The sequence below is a fragment of the Periophthalmus magnuspinnatus genome, chromosome 8 (assembly GCF_009829125.3).
Source record: "Periophthalmus magnuspinnatus isolate fPerMag1 chromosome 8, fPerMag1.2.pri, whole genome shotgun sequence".
Lineage (NCBI taxonomy): Eukaryota > Metazoa > Chordata > Actinopteri > Gobiiformes > Gobiidae > Periophthalmus > Periophthalmus magnuspinnatus.
The window spans coordinates 25769492-25786542 of NC_047133.1; the positions used below are offsets into that span (position 1 = coordinate 25769492).

Sequence of the window (17051 nt, forward strand, 5' to 3'; positions counted from 1 at the left end):
GAACAATACTCCTCACCAGTGACAAAGTGTAACTGGTCAGTAGCTATTTTTTACTGAATTGAGTCAAAATCTTGGTGAAATATGCTTTACCCCATTTTCACCAAGGCACACTTTTTTTTCAAAGCACTTGCAAACAGAAAATGTGACAGCATATTTCTTACTCTTGGCAGTAACAACATAAACCCAAACTGAAATCAAACCACATTAATTCTTCCTGTGATGTGTGCTCTAGTCACTGTTTTTCTGAGTGCTGTCACTGTGCAGGCACCATCTGCTTCTCTTTTATCTGTGCTGATCTCTGATGCTTTGGTCTTCGCCTCTCCCTTGGTTGTTGTCAGGCCTCTTCTCATGTCACATCAGCTCCTCTCCAGCTGGGAGTGTCACCAGCAGGGAGCAAATGTACAGGAAGATGTGTACTTTGTGAAAGTTTTGTTTTCAGGTCAAAGAAAACATTAGAGGGACTTAGTTGACTTCAGTCTAAACCCTGCCTATGGTAAAGTTTGCATCAGCTGTAAACACACACATTGTGCAAAATCAGCTTTTATGAGTTTTTCTGAGATGTATTTTGAGGCTTGAGTGCCAAGGAAATTTCGGGCTCTGCACATACTAAACACTGAAAATGACAATCTGCTGCTTACTATAATGAAACGCCACAATTAAGAGTCGGGGTCAGCAGCAGAGATTGAGATGCAGTATTGAAGTCACTTATTTCTATCATTAAGCAGTTTTAGTACTAACCTAAAATCTAACCTATCCACCCAAATATTTTCCAGATATTTTAGCATAGTTTTTTGGCTACAAAATAAAACGTACAATAGAGTTTGCAATTTCATGTGTTAGTTTATGGTCAATCACACGAAGAGTTCCATAATTAAAACTAATGAATTCATTGATGTTCAAAGTTCATTCAGCTCCACAAAAGAGAATCAAATTAATCAACTTTACTGTAAGCTGAATGTTCATCTATTATCTGAATAACAACAGAACGAGAATAGACTATTCTAGGCCCCTCTATGTTTCTTCTCTTTTTCCTCCATTAGAGAGATTTAGTTTCTGAATTCCATGTCTGCTCTTGTGTTATTAGATTACTGCTGGACTTGTCCTTGTCAAACCCCAGACATGGTCTCCTCACTGACTCTTTAATGGGACATTAGTATTGGACTCTTGTGCATGTGGCCTGTTTTGTTGTCCCCTGTATTGTGTCTAACAGCTGTCTCTGTGTCCTTGTTACTAGGCATGGCTGAGCGAGATCCATGAGTATGCACAACAAGATGTTGTGCTCATGCTGCTAGGAAACAAGGCAAGGCATTGTGGGATGTCTGTCTTTGTTGGTAGAGGTATTCAGTTTTCTTATTTTTATTAATGACAATATTTATGTTTACCAGGCTGACTCCTCACATGAGAGAGTGGTGAAGAGAGAAGATGGTGAGAAACTTGCTAAGGTAAATGTCAACACAATGTCATAAATACTGGTGGAGGTGAAGAGTATCCAAAATGTACAGTTATAAAGGCCACACTTACATTGTGTGCAGAGAGTGTTAAATGAAATGTTAAATGTTTTCTGTTGTGCAGGATTTTGGAGTCCCCTTCATGGAGACCAGTGCCAGGTCTGGTCTGAACGTGGAGCTGGTCTTCACTGCTGTGGCAAAGTGAGTTCTTCACAAGGACATGTCTGGCAGCTTTCAGAAACTATTTATGATATGATATATAAAAAAGTTTCTGGTCAAAGTTTCACAGTAGCCTTGGTTTTCTCAATAATTTAACACAAGTAGCATTTTAATTGTAGCTTTTTTTGTCCACATGTTTGCTGTTTGAGAATTTGTTTGGAATTTGCACTATAGCTGTACTTCAGTGTAACTCTGGTCCAGATTTCTGTTTCGATAATGTGCTGACTCCAGCTAACAACCTGCATGTTACAGCCTGACACCACGCTAATATTCAGTGTTTGTTTTTGCTCTGATAGAGAGCTGAAACATAGGTCTATGAAGGATCCCAGCGAAACTTTCAAGCTCCAAGAATACGTCAACAAAGAGATGAGGGGAGCGAGCTGCTGCTAGACCCTGGCCTGCTGACCTCACTGTCTTTGTGCATTTGTCAAACAAGGACAAAAATTCTATCTCCATAAATACAATTCTCTGAAAACATGATGCTGTTTTACGCAACAGAGATTTACCAGTATTTTGTGTATTTCACAAATCAGGCTACAAGCAAGAATAAGTGTTGAAATCATTACATGTCTTTTGTGCAACATATGATCTCAGTGTGGTTCATGCTGTGCCATTTGTACTTCATCTACCTTTACCACCAGCATATACTTTTCATACTGGGAATGTGCATTACTTTATGTCCAGTGTAATGGCGTAACTATATTAGTATTTTCAGTACAGATACCTGTCTCAAAACGGATGCAAAAAGCAAGACAAATGTTTATATATATTTTCATTTTAATTATATAGAAATGAATGTCTGTGAGGTTAAAATGTGATAGTGTGAAGTATACATTATGTGCATGTTATAAACTCAACATCAAAACCATTTTATATTAAATATGGGTGTGCAGTTTGAAAAGCAACATTATTATAGCATTATTGTGATGGTGAATCTATTACAATAGTTAAAACAAGTTTGTGAAAATAATGCCAGCTGTCAGCTGAAAAAAACTAAAATAATAACTTGGAATGATTATCCTGGAATATGGACAGATGTAGCAAATACATATAGTCTGAATGTTCAGTGTTCAATGAGCAGTATATACTTGCTGTATAATCCTGACAAGACTGCTATTGTAATTTAATTGATTTTAATTTATTGTAACAAAAAATTATAATAAAATATGTCTTTTATTTTGTATACAAATTTGTTTGATAATATCTTAGGTATATTAAAGGATATACTACATTACATTACATATAATAATACTGTTTGAGTTCACTAGTTTGAAAAAGAAGAGAGAAAAAAAGAGTTGAAACTGAGCCTTTATGTGCACTATGTAATTTTATGGTGGAATATTTCACAGTATGACATTAAACTTAAGTTAACTTAACTGGAAAAAAGCTTAAGAGTTCCCCAGGCCAAGTTACAGGTCAGATCTATGCAGAGAATGGCCTGCTAGAGGATGTTTTTGAGAAATAAAACATATGCAATTGATTAAATGGAAGATGGACATGTTTAATGCTACACTGTGGATCATTCCAGGCAAAGCATTAACATCTCCATGGAGACTAGCAGATGGCGAACTCTCCACCAGAAATGTTTTATAGTGCACCTTTAAATAAAATGAAGAACACCCCAAATCAAGTAAATGACAAAGCAGCAGGGCTCTGGACTCCCAACACTCACAGTATTACCATTTTTACAGAGTAAAGACTGTGAACTTGGTTTGGAAAATGTATTTCTGATAATAAATAATGATATAATAATAATAATAATAATAATAATAATAATAATAATAATAATAATAATAATAATAATAATTTGTTTCATTGACATAACTTTGACCTCTACATGTGAAGCCTGTCAAATGGATGGTCAGGGCTTGTGTTTAAAGTAGGCCTCCACTGCAAAAAAAACAAAACACACACACACACAAAAGACATTAGCATTATCTTTAGCATCTAACACTAATTTAATATGATTTAAGTGCTGTACCTGCATACTCGTGAGGCAGCATTGGTCGGTCCATAACGTTTTCAATAGCATTTATCCAGTCTCTGTGCTCTTTTTCGTTCTCACATGCCATAAGGAACATCCTGTCTGGGGTTACTATGGTGATACCAAACTGCCAATGATTTCCCTGGATGCCTGGTGGGAAGTGGGGAACCAGGCTGTAATTGTTGTCTTTGCTGCCTACGAACACCTCACCTCTTGCATAGGCATCCTACATGTGGAAACGAAGCGTTAGTGTGACCTCTGTTGGTGGAGGTATGCACTTTCAAATTTTTCTCACCATAGGATCTTTGAAGTACATGAGCCTTCGGTCGTCCATTGTAAACCATCTTTTCTTAAAACCTTCTGTGTGCTGTAAAGATGAAACAATAAGTCACATAAGCATTATGTACAACTAACAAAAATGGCTGGAATTTAAAATATGTATTACCTTTGGGCCTGTTTTCTCCATGTACCCCTCCTTTATAAAGTTTCTGGTTAGTTTTGGCAAGAGCTGGGCAAAGAGCAAAGATTATTATCATTCGGTACTAATTCAGCCAGAGTTAGATACCAACTTTATCAGCACATAATATTGTTTAAGTAGTGAAATTTGACCTCTGCATTGGGCCCAATCTTCATTCCACTGGGGCAACCTGTCAGGAGCACTGCCACAGTGCAGTGTCTTCTCCAGGTACTGATCTAGGCTTGGTCAGAACTAACTTTGTCGGAGATTTTTGCCTATTTTGCCTTATTTAAAACCTATAATTATTTAAGTACATTATTTCCAACCCCAGGTCAGATATGTCATGTTGCCAAAGCAACAAAAAAACAAACAGTACATGCTGTTGATTGCTACAGTGATATGTCACAATGGGATGAGGCTTCTCAGTTCTGCAGTTTTGAAAAGGAAGTTCAGTGGACCTGTTTCTATTATTAATTGCGGTTGCAATGAAGATAATATCAAATAATACTCTACATATGTATAATTTAATACCAAACACCAAGAAATAGCAAGTCTTTTTTATTTGTTTACTTTTTTTTTTTATTGTTTAACCTAATGTGTGTGTGTGTGTGTGTGTATGTACTCACCTCAGAAACAGAGGCTATGGGAAAAGCCACCTGAAGGTAATGGAACCTGGCGGCACGAATGGCATTGAACCAGTCGACCATTTCCTAAACAGTGGATGTTAAGAGTTACAGTTAATGCGATAATAGGACTATTACAAATACAGTAGGCCTATTCTAGTTCTATCAGTGTTTCATGCTGTTGCAGGAACTCTCCAGTAGAGGACCATATGTTTACTTGCAACATTTAAGACAGAGAGCAGTCTCTACAGATACCTTGCCATCTTCATGATATACAAATATATTCCTGGTGCTGTTGTCCTTTAAATAAGTGATCTGTAAGCCATGTGCAGTGCCAATTTTTGCAGGTTGAAAACAGGCATTCACACTTTGAAACTTCATAACGGCTTTGGGCTCTCTAGCCTGAAAAGAGCAAACATGTCATGAAAATATCTGAGGACAAACAAATGTAAAAAATAAAATAACCCACATCATTTTTGTTGAAGTACTTCAGAACACCCTCACGTTCAGACAAAATGAACTTTCGATTGAGGTATTGTCCATTGTCTCTGCCACGTTTCCATAAAAAACCTTCTCTGTATCCTAACAAAAGAAAAAATGATAGCAAAAGGACAAGATTTCTGAAATGTGCCTTCTCTTATGGGATCATGTTACACAGAAAGCGTGACACCAGAACTGCTTTAGTTTACAGGGCCTGATTCACTTAGTTTTTTTTTGTGTATTAGTCACTAAAATCTACTGCAGTTATTTGCAGTTGCGGTCACAGTTGTACGAGTGAGTTTGTGTACTGTTGGTATAACAACTAAGGGTTTTTTTGGTTGACTTAAATAATTCTACTCTGTGACTGACTGCTTCCTCTTTGGGCTATAACCATATACAGCCATGTTACTCACTAAAACTCATAGACCAAACTGACTCTCTATTGGATGCATATAATGAGATTTGTTCCTGACACTATCTACTCTGTCCATATTGGGATAAGGCCCACACATCTTAACAACACTTTCGTTTGTACAAATGTTTAGGCAATGTCTGGTTGTAAAACAATGATTTCATCAGTTTTTGTGGCTTTTGTCGACTGCCGAGGACAAAAATGTAGGACGGCTAAAGCAGCCGCAACAACGCACATCATTCTCAGAACAGGAAGTGCTTTCTCAAGACTTATGATAAAAGAGATAAAGCTTGTTCTGCACCTATGTGTGACAATACGGTGAGATCCTGTAAAAATACTGACTCTGTAATTCCTATCTAATCTAACATTTGAGATGGGCATTGAGTACATTTAAACAATAGAGTTCATTCTTCAGCTGTGACAGACACGCAGACCAAACACAAGACTCTATTGACAAGGACAAAGCTGTTAGCTGTTATGTGAATTCCAAGAAAATACAATATACTACAGTTGTAATAATGCATGCTGCAGTTTGTCATGTTTTGTGTATTGGTGACTTAACAACAAATATATTGGTAAATTTTACAACATAGAAAATGAGGTTGACTTAGGTCAACTTTTTTTTTTCAACTTAAGGATATGAGTCATTTCAAAAGAAAGTCTACAGTAGCAAATTCAGAGATGTGTATTTCTATTTTCAATACAGACAATGTTATTTGTAGTGAGCTTGGTAGATTATACGGTTTTTGCCTTTTTTTGAATTATGTATTTAATACATTAAATTTTCAAGACAAAATTGAAAATTAATTAGATTGTCACAGGGCAATAGATACTAAATGAATAATGCTAGTTTTGGACAGTTTACCATTAAGTGCATCAGGTTGTGTAACATTCAACTAATTTCATACTCATAAGTGTTTTGTTTATATCCCTGACACAAATGCTTCATACCTGCAGTGTACGGCTCTTGCTTCTCCACATAAATAAACTCCTTCCTCTCATACTTGGCTCGGATCCATTGTTCTCGGAGAAGCCTGAAAAATTAGAGTGAATAATAATAGTGACATGAGAACTTACTTATTGAGCTTATAGTCACACAGTCTCACCACATGCACTAGACATTTTTGAATGGTCATGGACTGGACTTTTCAATTTGAAGTAACTGTTTCACCATTTAAGCTGGGCAGTATTATTAAAAGAGAAAATAAAACAGAATTTAATTTTGTTCAGAATCTCTCAGTGTTTGTGGGAAAAAACACTACACTAGTTCCACTTATATGTTTCCAAGTTTAGATGTTTTCACTTGTACAGTGGCTAAAGGATATCTGCACAACTGTTTTGAGGTGTGTACACAAGAATAAAATTTTTCAAAATGCCACAGAAAGCTTACGTGCAGTCTGTGCGTGATGGTCGGTAATAAAAGGCTGGAACCTGCTTTTCAAATTTGGCCCTGGCAGCATCATTTCCCACTGAGTCCATAAACTGCAACAACAGAGGAGTGCATTAGCGTTACAACTTTTGCGTAAAAATAAAACACTTGAAATGGAAAAGCATATTAGAATAATGCTCTTAATTTCTCCTTGGTGTATTTGAAACTATACCCATCTGTAGCTCCTACCTCTACTTCAGAAGGACGCCAGGGGTCAAGCAGCACAGACTTAACTTTACTAATCTGGGCAATATTTCTGTGGAGACCAGAACAACTTTGACACACAAATACGCCCAGTGTGTACGAAGCCCACTCTGGATCTGCAGCATAATTACGTAAAAATATTAGAATTAATTTCTGCACACAGACTCACTATTATATGGATTAAAATGTAAAGGGCCAATGTTTCATTTCTCTTTCACACACAAAAGGAAATGAGCCCTTCTGATCTACTTTCAAAATGACTACAGCTTGTGTTCATAAAGGGCTATTGCAAAAGGGAATACTTAAACCTTTAACTGGATGAAAAAAACATGATGTGGCTTCCTGCTATATAATCATAACTAGGCACACATTAAGGATGTGCATCTGTGCAGAGGAGACAAGGAGCTTTATGGATCATAGCCACGCCCACATTTGTGTAAGCCAATGAGACAGTAGCCGCTAAAAGTGTATTCATCAAAACACTGTACATGTACATTTAAAATGTTTCAATTTACATATCCACCCTGTTAAAAGAGTAAAAGCGCACTTTGAGATCTCTTGTGTTGACAACCTTGAGTGATTTGAAAGTGATGGTGCATTAATAATAATGATTCATCTAAAATAGGATAGCTAAACCTAAATATTGTGCTTTCTAGGAGTTGTGCTAAGACTTTGCGGAAGAAACGGGTCAAATATGTTAAGCTCTATAACTCTCTTATTTAATTAAAAATAGCATTTTCAAAGTTGAGACTAGATTACCTGCCGCTCGACAGTCCGCGCAGTAGTTGTTTCCAGGTTTCCTCATGAGCTGCTTAATGCGCTGCCTGTTCTGGTCTTGATCTACAGCCATTCTTCTGCCGAAGTGTTTCAAAAGCGCGTATTCGTCTGCATTAGATAACCACTAGTCCCTCATGAATCATGTACCGCATTAAAAAAAAATGTCCTCGTTTCTGTGGCGTAGATGCCGTGACAGACATTTGACAGCGAGGTTAACTTTTGGGGGCAGTGGAGTCTGAAGTGAGACCCCCAGTGGTTGGTCGGCTCCTTCTACTACTGATCATAGTCCGTATTCAGTATGGTGGCCACATGCAGTATTTCATTGTAGTATGACAGATGCATGAACAAAACATCTTCCAAAAGACTGCAATAGCAGATAGTATATAAAATACACATCCAAACACTTTTTAAAAATTTATTTTGAAAAGTATTAAAGAAATCATACATTAATAAAACAAACGTATAATCATTTGAAGGGTGGTAAAACTTGTATCAGAAAAAATATTTTGTAATATAGTAGCAACTAGTATTTTCCCAAATTGTGTTATAGTAAAAGACCAATTATCTCAAAACTAACAATGACAAATTACACAGTAAAGTAATCTTTGAAGACTCAAAATTGAAAAGAAAACATTCACTGTCTTCAGGGGACCAGTGGTGTTGGATCTTTTTCAAACACTCAGTGGTCCGAAGCGAGCATATCTCAGCTGAGCTTCTAAGACAAATGTTTATCTGGAGGAGTTTGAGCTGGAGCGAGAGCGATGGCGCCTGCGCCCTGCAGACCTAGAGCGTGAGCGGCGTCGAATTGGTGAGCGTCTCCTCGGAGAGCGGGATCTTTAAAGAAAAACATAGACATTAGGAAAAAGATGCTTGGACATCAGTAAACTACAAACATACCTTCTCCTCATGCGTGGTGGGCTGCGGCGCCACATGGGGGGGGGTGGGGGCATTCTTCGCGGTGGAGAAAGTCTCCGAGGTGGAGGTCGGAAGCGCTGAGGCAGTACTGCTGCAGCAGTTATTTCTTGTCCATCAATTTGGCCTATACGGATAATTACAATTAGAAAACCCTTTAACTGGCCAACATGTTAAATATGTACATGTAAATAAGAATTTGTTCTTAATGTTTTGCTTGGAACAATAAAAGAAAAATACAAATAAAGTGACCTCCATCCATGTGTTTGAGTGCTTTCTGTGCCTCTTCTGAGGTTTCAAACTCAACATAAGCAGAGCCCTTGCTAAGGTGAGGATGACTTCTGTCCGTCAGCAAATCCACCATTTTGATTTTCCCGTAAGTTGAAAAGATCTCTAGTATGTGTTCCTGTGTTAAAAAAAATGTCATTTTTAGACTGCCCATCTAGAATTTGGTTTTAACCAGTTCACATGCAATCCTCCTTTACTGACCTTTGTGACATTTCTGGTCAGTCGACCTATATGAACCTTGGTTGGTTTTGGAGTTGGGCTTCTTTTTCGCCTTTCCTTCTCATCTGTTTTTTTCTGTGTTTTTGAGCTATTGAAATAAATAGTGTTAACACAAAACAAACTCTATTCATCAACAGACATGAGTAGAACTAGGTAATATACTAACGTTGAACGTGACCTGCGTCGGTTATCGTGGCGTCTACGGCTTGGACTAGGAGATCCAGATGAGCTTGAGGAGGAAGAGGAGCGAGAGCTTGACGAACCTGAGCGACTGGAACCAGATGAACTGGACCCACTGGAGGAGCCTGAGCTGGAACCAGAACTGCTGCTTGAAGATGAGCTGGACCTAATACCAAAAAGATAAAAACAATATTTACTGTCCGGTGTTCACCATAAAAAAAAAGACTGAGCCTGAGATCAAACCTGCTGCTGCTGCTTCCTGTAGAAGCACTGCGACGCTTCCTCACTTTGTCTCGTCCTCGTTCTTTGTCTTCATCCTTGATGTTCTTTTCCTTACCCCTCTCCTTTGTTTTTTCTTCCTCTTTGCGCTTTGTCGGTGATGGGGCCCTGAAATAAATTAACCCCGTTTAACTATATTTACTTGGTGGACTAAATGAAGTGCATCAAACACACGAGTAAATGTGGAACAAATACAACAAATGAAATGCACTCCAGTATAACAAGCAAAGAACCACTGGGACACGACAAACAAACTGAGAACGGATGAATTCATTCAGCGCTCGCACATTGCAACTTCTCTGGGGATTATCATAAACGAGTTATGCTTTTAGCACAATGCTTCAACGATAAAACGTGAAACAAAACGTTATAATTCTTTCACAAAATGACTTTTATCGTTCACTATATATTTTTACACTTACATGTCGTTCTTTCTTTCGATCGAAGGATTTTTAAGCAAACACTTGTGGCCAAAGCGTCGCTCAGTGATGATGTCACAGGAAGTTGCGTATGCACACGAGCGCCACATACAACCCCAACAAATTTGTTTTATTTACTTTACTGCCTGGGCAAATTTGGGTTTGTCTTTTGTTTGCACATTATATTCAAGCTATTTTTACGAAATAATAACCACGCCCAGGTCTACGAAAAGCTTTTTGCGGTGAGAGCCTTTATAAAATCGAAAACTCTTAGCCATTACCGTTAGCTATGTTTAATTACATTTTATAACGCAAGCCACATAAACTCATGACATGACACACTTTTACCGTTAATACTGATTATTGAATGCATTAGACTCACATTAGAATAGACCTAGAGTATGCAAGACAACGCCAAATCCTCGTTTTTTAAATATTAATTTAAATCTCATTGTTCAGTAGGAAACCATGGGTCGACTTGATGATGCTGCCAAACAAAAAGTTGTGGAGCTGCGAAGGGCTGGACTGAGCTTCCGTAAAATTAAAGCTGAATTGGAACTAGAGAACATCAAGGTGTCGGCACAGGCTATTTATCTGTTCTTGAGAGAGTTTCAGGGAAGACCTCCAGGACGTGCGCGCCCTTTGGAGATCCGAGGCACACCCGACCCTCAGCTGCAGGAACGGGGCAAAGGAGCTCCAGATAAATGGGGTGGCATTCATCTTCAAAATCTCATACGGATTTCCTCTCAACAGTCACACCGTTCGGATTTCATGTCAAAATCTCCAAATCTAAGTAGCACAAACCCCCCAGGGTCCTCGGGAGAATGTAGTAGTGGTAGTAGCAGCAGCAGCCAAGGGCAAGGACTTAAGGAAGAAAATGACATTCAGATTGTCAGTGTCACATCTCTTTCACAGACGAGCCAAAACATTGTTCAGAACCCTGTAACAAGAGCTGCAACAACTCTAGCATGTTCCACTGGAGCAACTACTGCAGCACTAGCAAAAAGAAGGGTCAGTCCTTCCCCTACTACAAACTCAATGTTGGCTGCACGTAAGAGGATTTTGGACAAAGCTCTATCGCACAGAATAAAGGTACAGTCTCATTTGTTTAATTCAAATTAAAATGTTGAATATATCATAATCATGTAGTTTTATGTATCTTTTCAGTCTTTCCAGCAGATGGCATCACTGATAAGAAGAGACCAAACTAGTGTGCAGGGACCTGGTTTGAGAAATCCTGTTACTCAACCATCCAACACGTATAATTCAAATGAAAGGGTAAGAGACATTACAGTTCTCTAGTAAACACCACCCTTTTGTGAAAAAACACCAAATCTATACATTACGTTATGCATCTGTGTATATGTTACATGATGCATCTGTGTATTTACAGGCTGCTATGGAAAATCAGTCTGAAGGATTAGGAGGAACTTCAGCTCTGCATTACTCAATTCAAAGACCTAGTATGACAGTCCGCTCAGTTCAGCCTCCTCCTCGTGTTGGCATTCGTCTTCCAAGTCAATCAGTGAAGTCATTATCTGGGATCTCAAATTTACGACTGCCACCCCCACCTAGCAGCCAATCAACTAATCAAAATGAGGGGAATTCTAGTCCACAACATACTGTTCTAGAGTCAAGAGTGGACACTATTCTGCAGGACCAAATCCAGACATTAAGCTCTGAAGTGCACAGTCTTGGCGTGGCGGTAAAGATGTTGATCGAGCAGCAGTGTCGTCTGGAGCGGGAGCAGGTGCAGCAGACAAACATTCAGAAGCAAATTCTCAGTACTCTTCAGACTATGTCCTCCAAAATGGGATGCTGTAGCGCAGTTCAACAGCAACAAAAAACTCACTCACCTGCCGCTCTTAAATCTACCTCCTTTAACCAAGACTCTTTTACATGTAGCCAAGGCACTTACACACAGTGCAGCCAGTCGCAGCCAAGCTTCAGCTCTATAGACTCTTTAGAAACAGTTGAACCCTTTAAACTCCCTGAACTTAGTCCTACCAGCATGAATGGTTTTGCAACATGTAGCAGTGCTGAGAGCCTTCCACTTATTCCATCACCATTGTACCAACAGCAAAACACTCAAGCTCAAGCCCACATATCAGCATTCACACAAAGCTACGTGTCTGCTTACAACCAATCAAATAATCACACATTTGCAGAGAATAAATTGGCAAATTTTTCAAACAGCTGTGCAGTAAGAACCTTTCAGGACTGTAATATTTCCACTGAGGTTTTAACAATGAGCAGTTCTGTTCAGGATCAGGTAAATAGTATAAAAGTGGAAGGCCCTTAGCAGATTCTTGGCCGAGACAGAAATGAAACATTTGAGTGACGTATAAAGTGTAGCAACTGTTAAAATAGTTATTTATTTTAGTATAGACCATGGTTGTTAAGTAAGTAAGTAAGCAAGCCGTCAATGTAATTTTACTGGTATAAAGAAAAAAGTACAGTATGGGTTTCGTACTCCTTTTATATACACCACAGAATATGGCAATAACAGTGATATTGCTAAAATAGAATGATAACATATTTCTGATTGCAAGCCCATCAATAAATATAATTATGGAATCAAGTTATGTTTTACTATTTATTAAGTGAAATGGGGTTTTCAGAGCTCACTAAGAGTTTGATTAAAATATGCACAACTGACATCGAACTTGGGTGATTCCAAAATCAAGAATAGAAGTTATAGACACATTGTAGTCATTTGTTCATAGTGCTGTGTTGTTATGAGCGGATAGTTGCACACAGCTCGTGGGGTGATGGGGTGAGAGTGAAACCCACATATGGAGTCAACAGTAAATCCTCCTCTCGAACTCCAGGTGCAGGACTGAAGCGAAAGTGCTGGAGGAGGTTACTGAAGATGAGAAACAACTCCATCTTGGCCAGTCCCTCTCCCAGACACATCCTACGACCTACAAAACCATTCCAGTTCATTATATTATAATTGAAATTTCTCACCAAATACAATGTATTTGTTCTTTACCAGCAGAAAAGGGCAGAAAAGCCTCTCTCTTGATGAATTTACCATCTTTGTCCAGGAAATGAGATGGGTTGAAGGCGTGTGGGCTTTCCCATTCATTCTCATCATACAGCACAGAAGTAAGGAGAGGAATTACTACTGTATCCTGGGGACAATCATTTTGTAAAGTATGAACATTTTGGTGTTTTTGGTCATCACAATAACAAATACCACACCTTTTTGATGAAGTAGCCCTGAAAGGTAACATCTCTGCTGGTTTTGTGAGGAATAGACAAAGGTATAATGTTGGCAACTCTCTGTGTCTCATGTATGACTGCATCAGTGTAGGGCAGGTTTTTCCGATCTTCAACACAGATTTCACGACTTCCTACTTCTCTGTCGAGCTCCCGTTGGACCTGACCTGTAGACACAGGTATGGTGTAAAAGTGAACTATGTAACATTTCTGGTGGAGGTTCTACCTCGTCCATGTCTCCATGAATGTTTGCCTTTGTCTAGAATATCCCACAATATAGCATTAAACATCTCTATTATGTATTCTACTACACATTTTATTGCTCAAAAATATCTTGGAAAAGTGGCATTCTGCGAGTGCAGGAGTATTTCCACAAATCTGACCTGTAACTTGGTCTGGTGGTAGCACTTTGTCTCGGTGCAAGAAAATATATAAGCTTAATATCATGTTGATGGCAAAGGAATAAGATCTCCAGAGACAAGCAGGAAGTTGAAAGCAATAACTCAAACTCAAAGAGCCCCCTGGTTCTTACTTTGGATGTCTGGATATTTGACCATAAACAGTAACCCCCATCTGATTGTAGCTGCAGTGGTGTCTGTGCCAGCTGAAAACAGGCTGCTAACAGAGAATATCAGATTCTTCTCATGGTACTGAGTCTTCAAATTCTGTTTATCCTAATGGAATGTTGGAACAGAAAAGTGTTTGTTTTTAAATCAAAATAAGTCAACAATGGAATTTTTCCATAAATGGTGGTACAACCTCTTCCTTTCTCTTTTGCATCAGAAAGCGATCAACAAAGCCACGGCACCGCTCAGGGTTTAATGTCTCTTTCAAACCAGTGATCAAGTTTTGAATATCATTGACATTTTCACTGGCATTTCTCCAAATCTTCTTCCGGTTGTTTATCCAATAAAACAGCCTGGGAAACATGTTATACAACTGCAAAGCAAAAGGAAAACAGAAAAGACAAAAAAAAAGAAAAGAAAAATCATAAATAGTTTATTCTTGTTACTTATTAATCAGAAGCACTGGTTGGTGTACTTCAGTACTTAGCACATTACTAAATCAAATCAAATCAAATCAAACTTTATTTATATAGCACTTTTCATACAAAAAAAAAGTAACACAAAGTGCTTTACAAAGCATTAAAATCAGTCCCACCCACCAAACCCACCCAGCCACCCGACAGCCCAACAACCCAACCCCAACACATCAATAATCATAACCAAACAACCCCCCACCCCAACGCACACTCCCACCCCCCACCTCAACACATGTTAAAATACCTCGGTTTCATTTAAAATATGTTTAAGTGCCATAGGCTGGATAAAGATAAACCAGATGAGAGAGCGCCACCAGAGGAACCATCTTCACCAGGAGCAGGGTCACCCGCAGCCACAGGACACCAGCCCAGGGCCCAGAGAAGAGATGAGGTCAGGACCAAACCTCCAGGGCCCACGAGCCAGGGCCCAGGAGCCACAGCCAACCACAGCTCCCGGTGCAGAGGGCTCCTCAGAGGAAACACTGGCAAATCTAAAATGATTAAAAATAATAAAATAAGTCAAAACTAATAAATAAGTCAATAAATAATAAAATAAATAATAAATAAATAATAAAATAATCAATAAATAATAAAATAAGTCAAAACTAAACAAGTAAATAAAACATAAGTAAAACATAAACACACTAGCCAGCCTAAATAAGACTAAATAAATAGAGAAGTAAACTAAAATGATAAATACTAATCAAAAGCTATGCTAAAAAGATGGGTCTTGAGCCTGCTTTTAAAAACCTGAATGTTCTCTGTTCTCTAAATGTTTAGAAGTAAATAGTTGAGAATAAAATTACCTGGATTGATGCAGAACCTGAGAGCTGAATGTTTTCATTGGCTCTTGCCACCATGTTTTTGAACCTTGGATCGTCATATTCAAACCTGCTTCCATAAACGATTGATGAGATTATATTTGATGTGGCATAGTTCACTAGACGTGTTGTATCAAATGGCTTTCCTGCAAGATCATAATGACACTTACAGCATGTGTTCATCATGCATGGTCTGTGGGAGTAGAGAGCATCTCAATACCTTTATGCTTTTCAAACTCCTGAATCAGGTAGTGGCATTCCTCAACAATTTTATCCTCTGCCAGTCTTTTGCCCATCCCAAAGTCTCTCAGAGTAGTGAGTGCAAATCTTCTCATCTCCTTCCATGTTTCCCCATTGCAAAAAACAATCCCTGAAAATAGCACATTTCAATTAATTTAAAGAGGTTTAATTTAATAAGATACAACATGCTTATGTACTTAGACAAAGTTGTGTAAATCCTACCATGACCCTGAATGAAATCATGTAAGACTTTAGGAGTTGCTCTGTCACCAAACTCTTCAGCAAATCCAACCAGAGCCTCTTTGACCGTTTTAAATCCAGCCAGTACAACCACTTTGTTTGGTCCCAAGTAGACTGTGAAGATATTTCCATATTTCCTTGACATCTAAGGAGACATAATATTTCATTCTGAATGAAGAGAGTAAGACATTATCTACAACATAAATGTTAAATTTACCTCATGAAGGGTAACAAAGAGTCTCTTTAGATCAAGCTGCATCAGGTTGCCAAGCAGTGGCCAAGGCCTTGGTCCTGGTGGCTCTTTTCTCAATTCCTCAGCTGTGAGACTGTTGATTATTATGTACAGAAGTAAGATGAGAGCTATAGTCCCCAACAAGGAAGTGGGACTGAAGAGGCCTAAAGAATAATCCATTAGGATAGAGGCTTTTGTGCTGCTGCTGCTGCTGCTGCTGCTGCTGCTGCTGCTGCTGCTGCTAATGATATAGTCAAGGCTGCATTGTGAAAACAAATCCACGTAAAGTCCACACCCACTAGAACACAACAAAGACAGTCTGGGGAACTGAATCATGTCCCTACAGGTGCAAACATGCAAGTTGAAGTGTCATGTAATTAAGTTGCAGTAAAAATGTGAACCATTGGAAATCTATAAATTAGTCCTATGTAAACCAGGACAAAGGTACTCCACTAACCCCTAGCCTACATAAAATGTAACAGAGGTGGGACCAAGTCCCTGTTTTGCAACTCTCAAGTAATTCTCAAGTCTTTGACTTGTAGTCTGAGTCAAGTCGCAAGTCCAAAACACACATGTCCAAGTCCTTAAATTTCAAGTCTTGGAACCAAAGTATCAAATACAACTTGTTTTTTTTAAATTGAAATGCTTTTTACACTAAACTGTACCACATTTCTAACATAATTGTAGACATGCTACTCTTTTCATTAGTGCAAATCATTACTGAAATAATCCAAATAATTACAATTTGAAAGTGTTTAATAACATTTAGTTATTTTGTCAAAATAATGACCAGTCCAAGTGACGAGCAATGAAGTTGGCAAAAGAGCGGCGGCAGACAGGTGGTCTGTGCCCTACGTCAAGGTCAGAGATACGCTGCTGCTAGGAGACAGTGCTATCAGAGGTGTGAGCCACAGAGGAATC

At 38.6% G+C, this 17051-nt stretch overlaps 4 protein-coding genes and 1 long non-coding RNA gene across 6 annotated transcripts; 2 read left to right on the forward strand and 3 right to left on the reverse strand.

The window, feature by feature from the left end:
- Positions 1-1071: 1071 nt before the first annotated feature.
- LOC117374331 (uncharacterized) lies at positions 1072-2144 on the forward strand. The gene is made up of 3 exons (XR_004541633.2): positions 1072-1442; positions 1573-1649; positions 1964-2144. It is a non-coding gene; the product is annotated as an uncharacterized LOC117374331 (long non-coding RNA).
- Positions 2145-3474: 1330 nt separating this feature from the next.
- On the reverse strand, positions 3475-8192 carry LOC117374328 (arf-GAP with dual PH domain-containing protein 1-like). Its single transcript, XM_033970412.2, has 11 exons — positions 8016-8192; positions 7242-7372; positions 7014-7105; positions 6575-6657; positions 5201-5313; positions 4987-5133; positions 4735-4818; positions 4097-4159; positions 3947-4018; positions 3649-3877; positions 3475-3557 (listed from the first exon to the last, which is right to left on the reverse strand). Exons 1-11 carry the CDS (start codon positions 8104-8106, stop codon positions 3529-3531), a joined length of 1134 nt encoding a protein of 377 aa, XP_033826303.1. The 5' UTR covers positions 8107-8192; the 3' UTR covers positions 3475-3528.
- A 242-nt stretch (positions 8193-8434) lies between these two features.
- On the reverse strand, positions 8435-10477 carry LOC117374329 (RNA-binding protein with serine-rich domain 1-like). The gene is made up of 7 exons (XM_033970414.2): positions 10334-10477; positions 9876-10019; positions 9619-9798; positions 9435-9540; positions 9198-9351; positions 8931-9072; positions 8435-8867 (listed from the first exon to the last, which is right to left on the reverse strand). Exons 1-7 carry the CDS (start codon positions 10438-10440, stop codon positions 8762-8764), a joined length of 939 nt encoding a protein of 312 aa, XP_033826305.1. The 5' UTR covers positions 10441-10477; the 3' UTR covers positions 8435-8761.
- LOC117374327 (uncharacterized) lies at positions 10392-12909 on the forward strand. Of its 2 annotated transcripts, none has more exons than XM_055223860.1 (4): positions 10392-10572; positions 10790-11422; positions 11498-11608; positions 11724-12909. In XM_055223860.1, exons 2-4 carry the CDS (start codon positions 10799-10801, stop codon positions 12630-12632), a joined length of 1644 nt encoding a protein of 547 aa, XP_055079835.1. In that variant the 5' UTR covers positions 10392-10572; positions 10790-10798; the 3' UTR covers positions 12633-12909. The 2 variants fall into 2 exon arrangements, with proteins under 2 accessions (XP_055079835.1, XP_033826302.1); XM_033970411.2 differs by having other exon boundaries at positions 10414-10572; positions 10793-11422.
- Positions 12910-12945: 36 nt separating this feature from the next.
- Positions 12946-16343, reverse strand: LOC117374330 (cytochrome P450 2K1-like). Its single transcript, XM_033970415.2, has 9 exons — positions 16116-16343; positions 15881-16043; positions 15639-15788; positions 15404-15564; positions 14315-14494; positions 14088-14229; positions 13538-13722; positions 13326-13467; positions 12946-13254 (listed from the first exon to the last, which is right to left on the reverse strand). Exons 1-9 carry the CDS (start codon positions 16308-16310, stop codon positions 13067-13069), a joined length of 1506 nt encoding a protein of 501 aa, XP_033826306.1. The 5' UTR covers positions 16311-16343; the 3' UTR covers positions 12946-13066.
- Between the last annotated feature and the right edge of the window lie 708 nt (positions 16344-17051).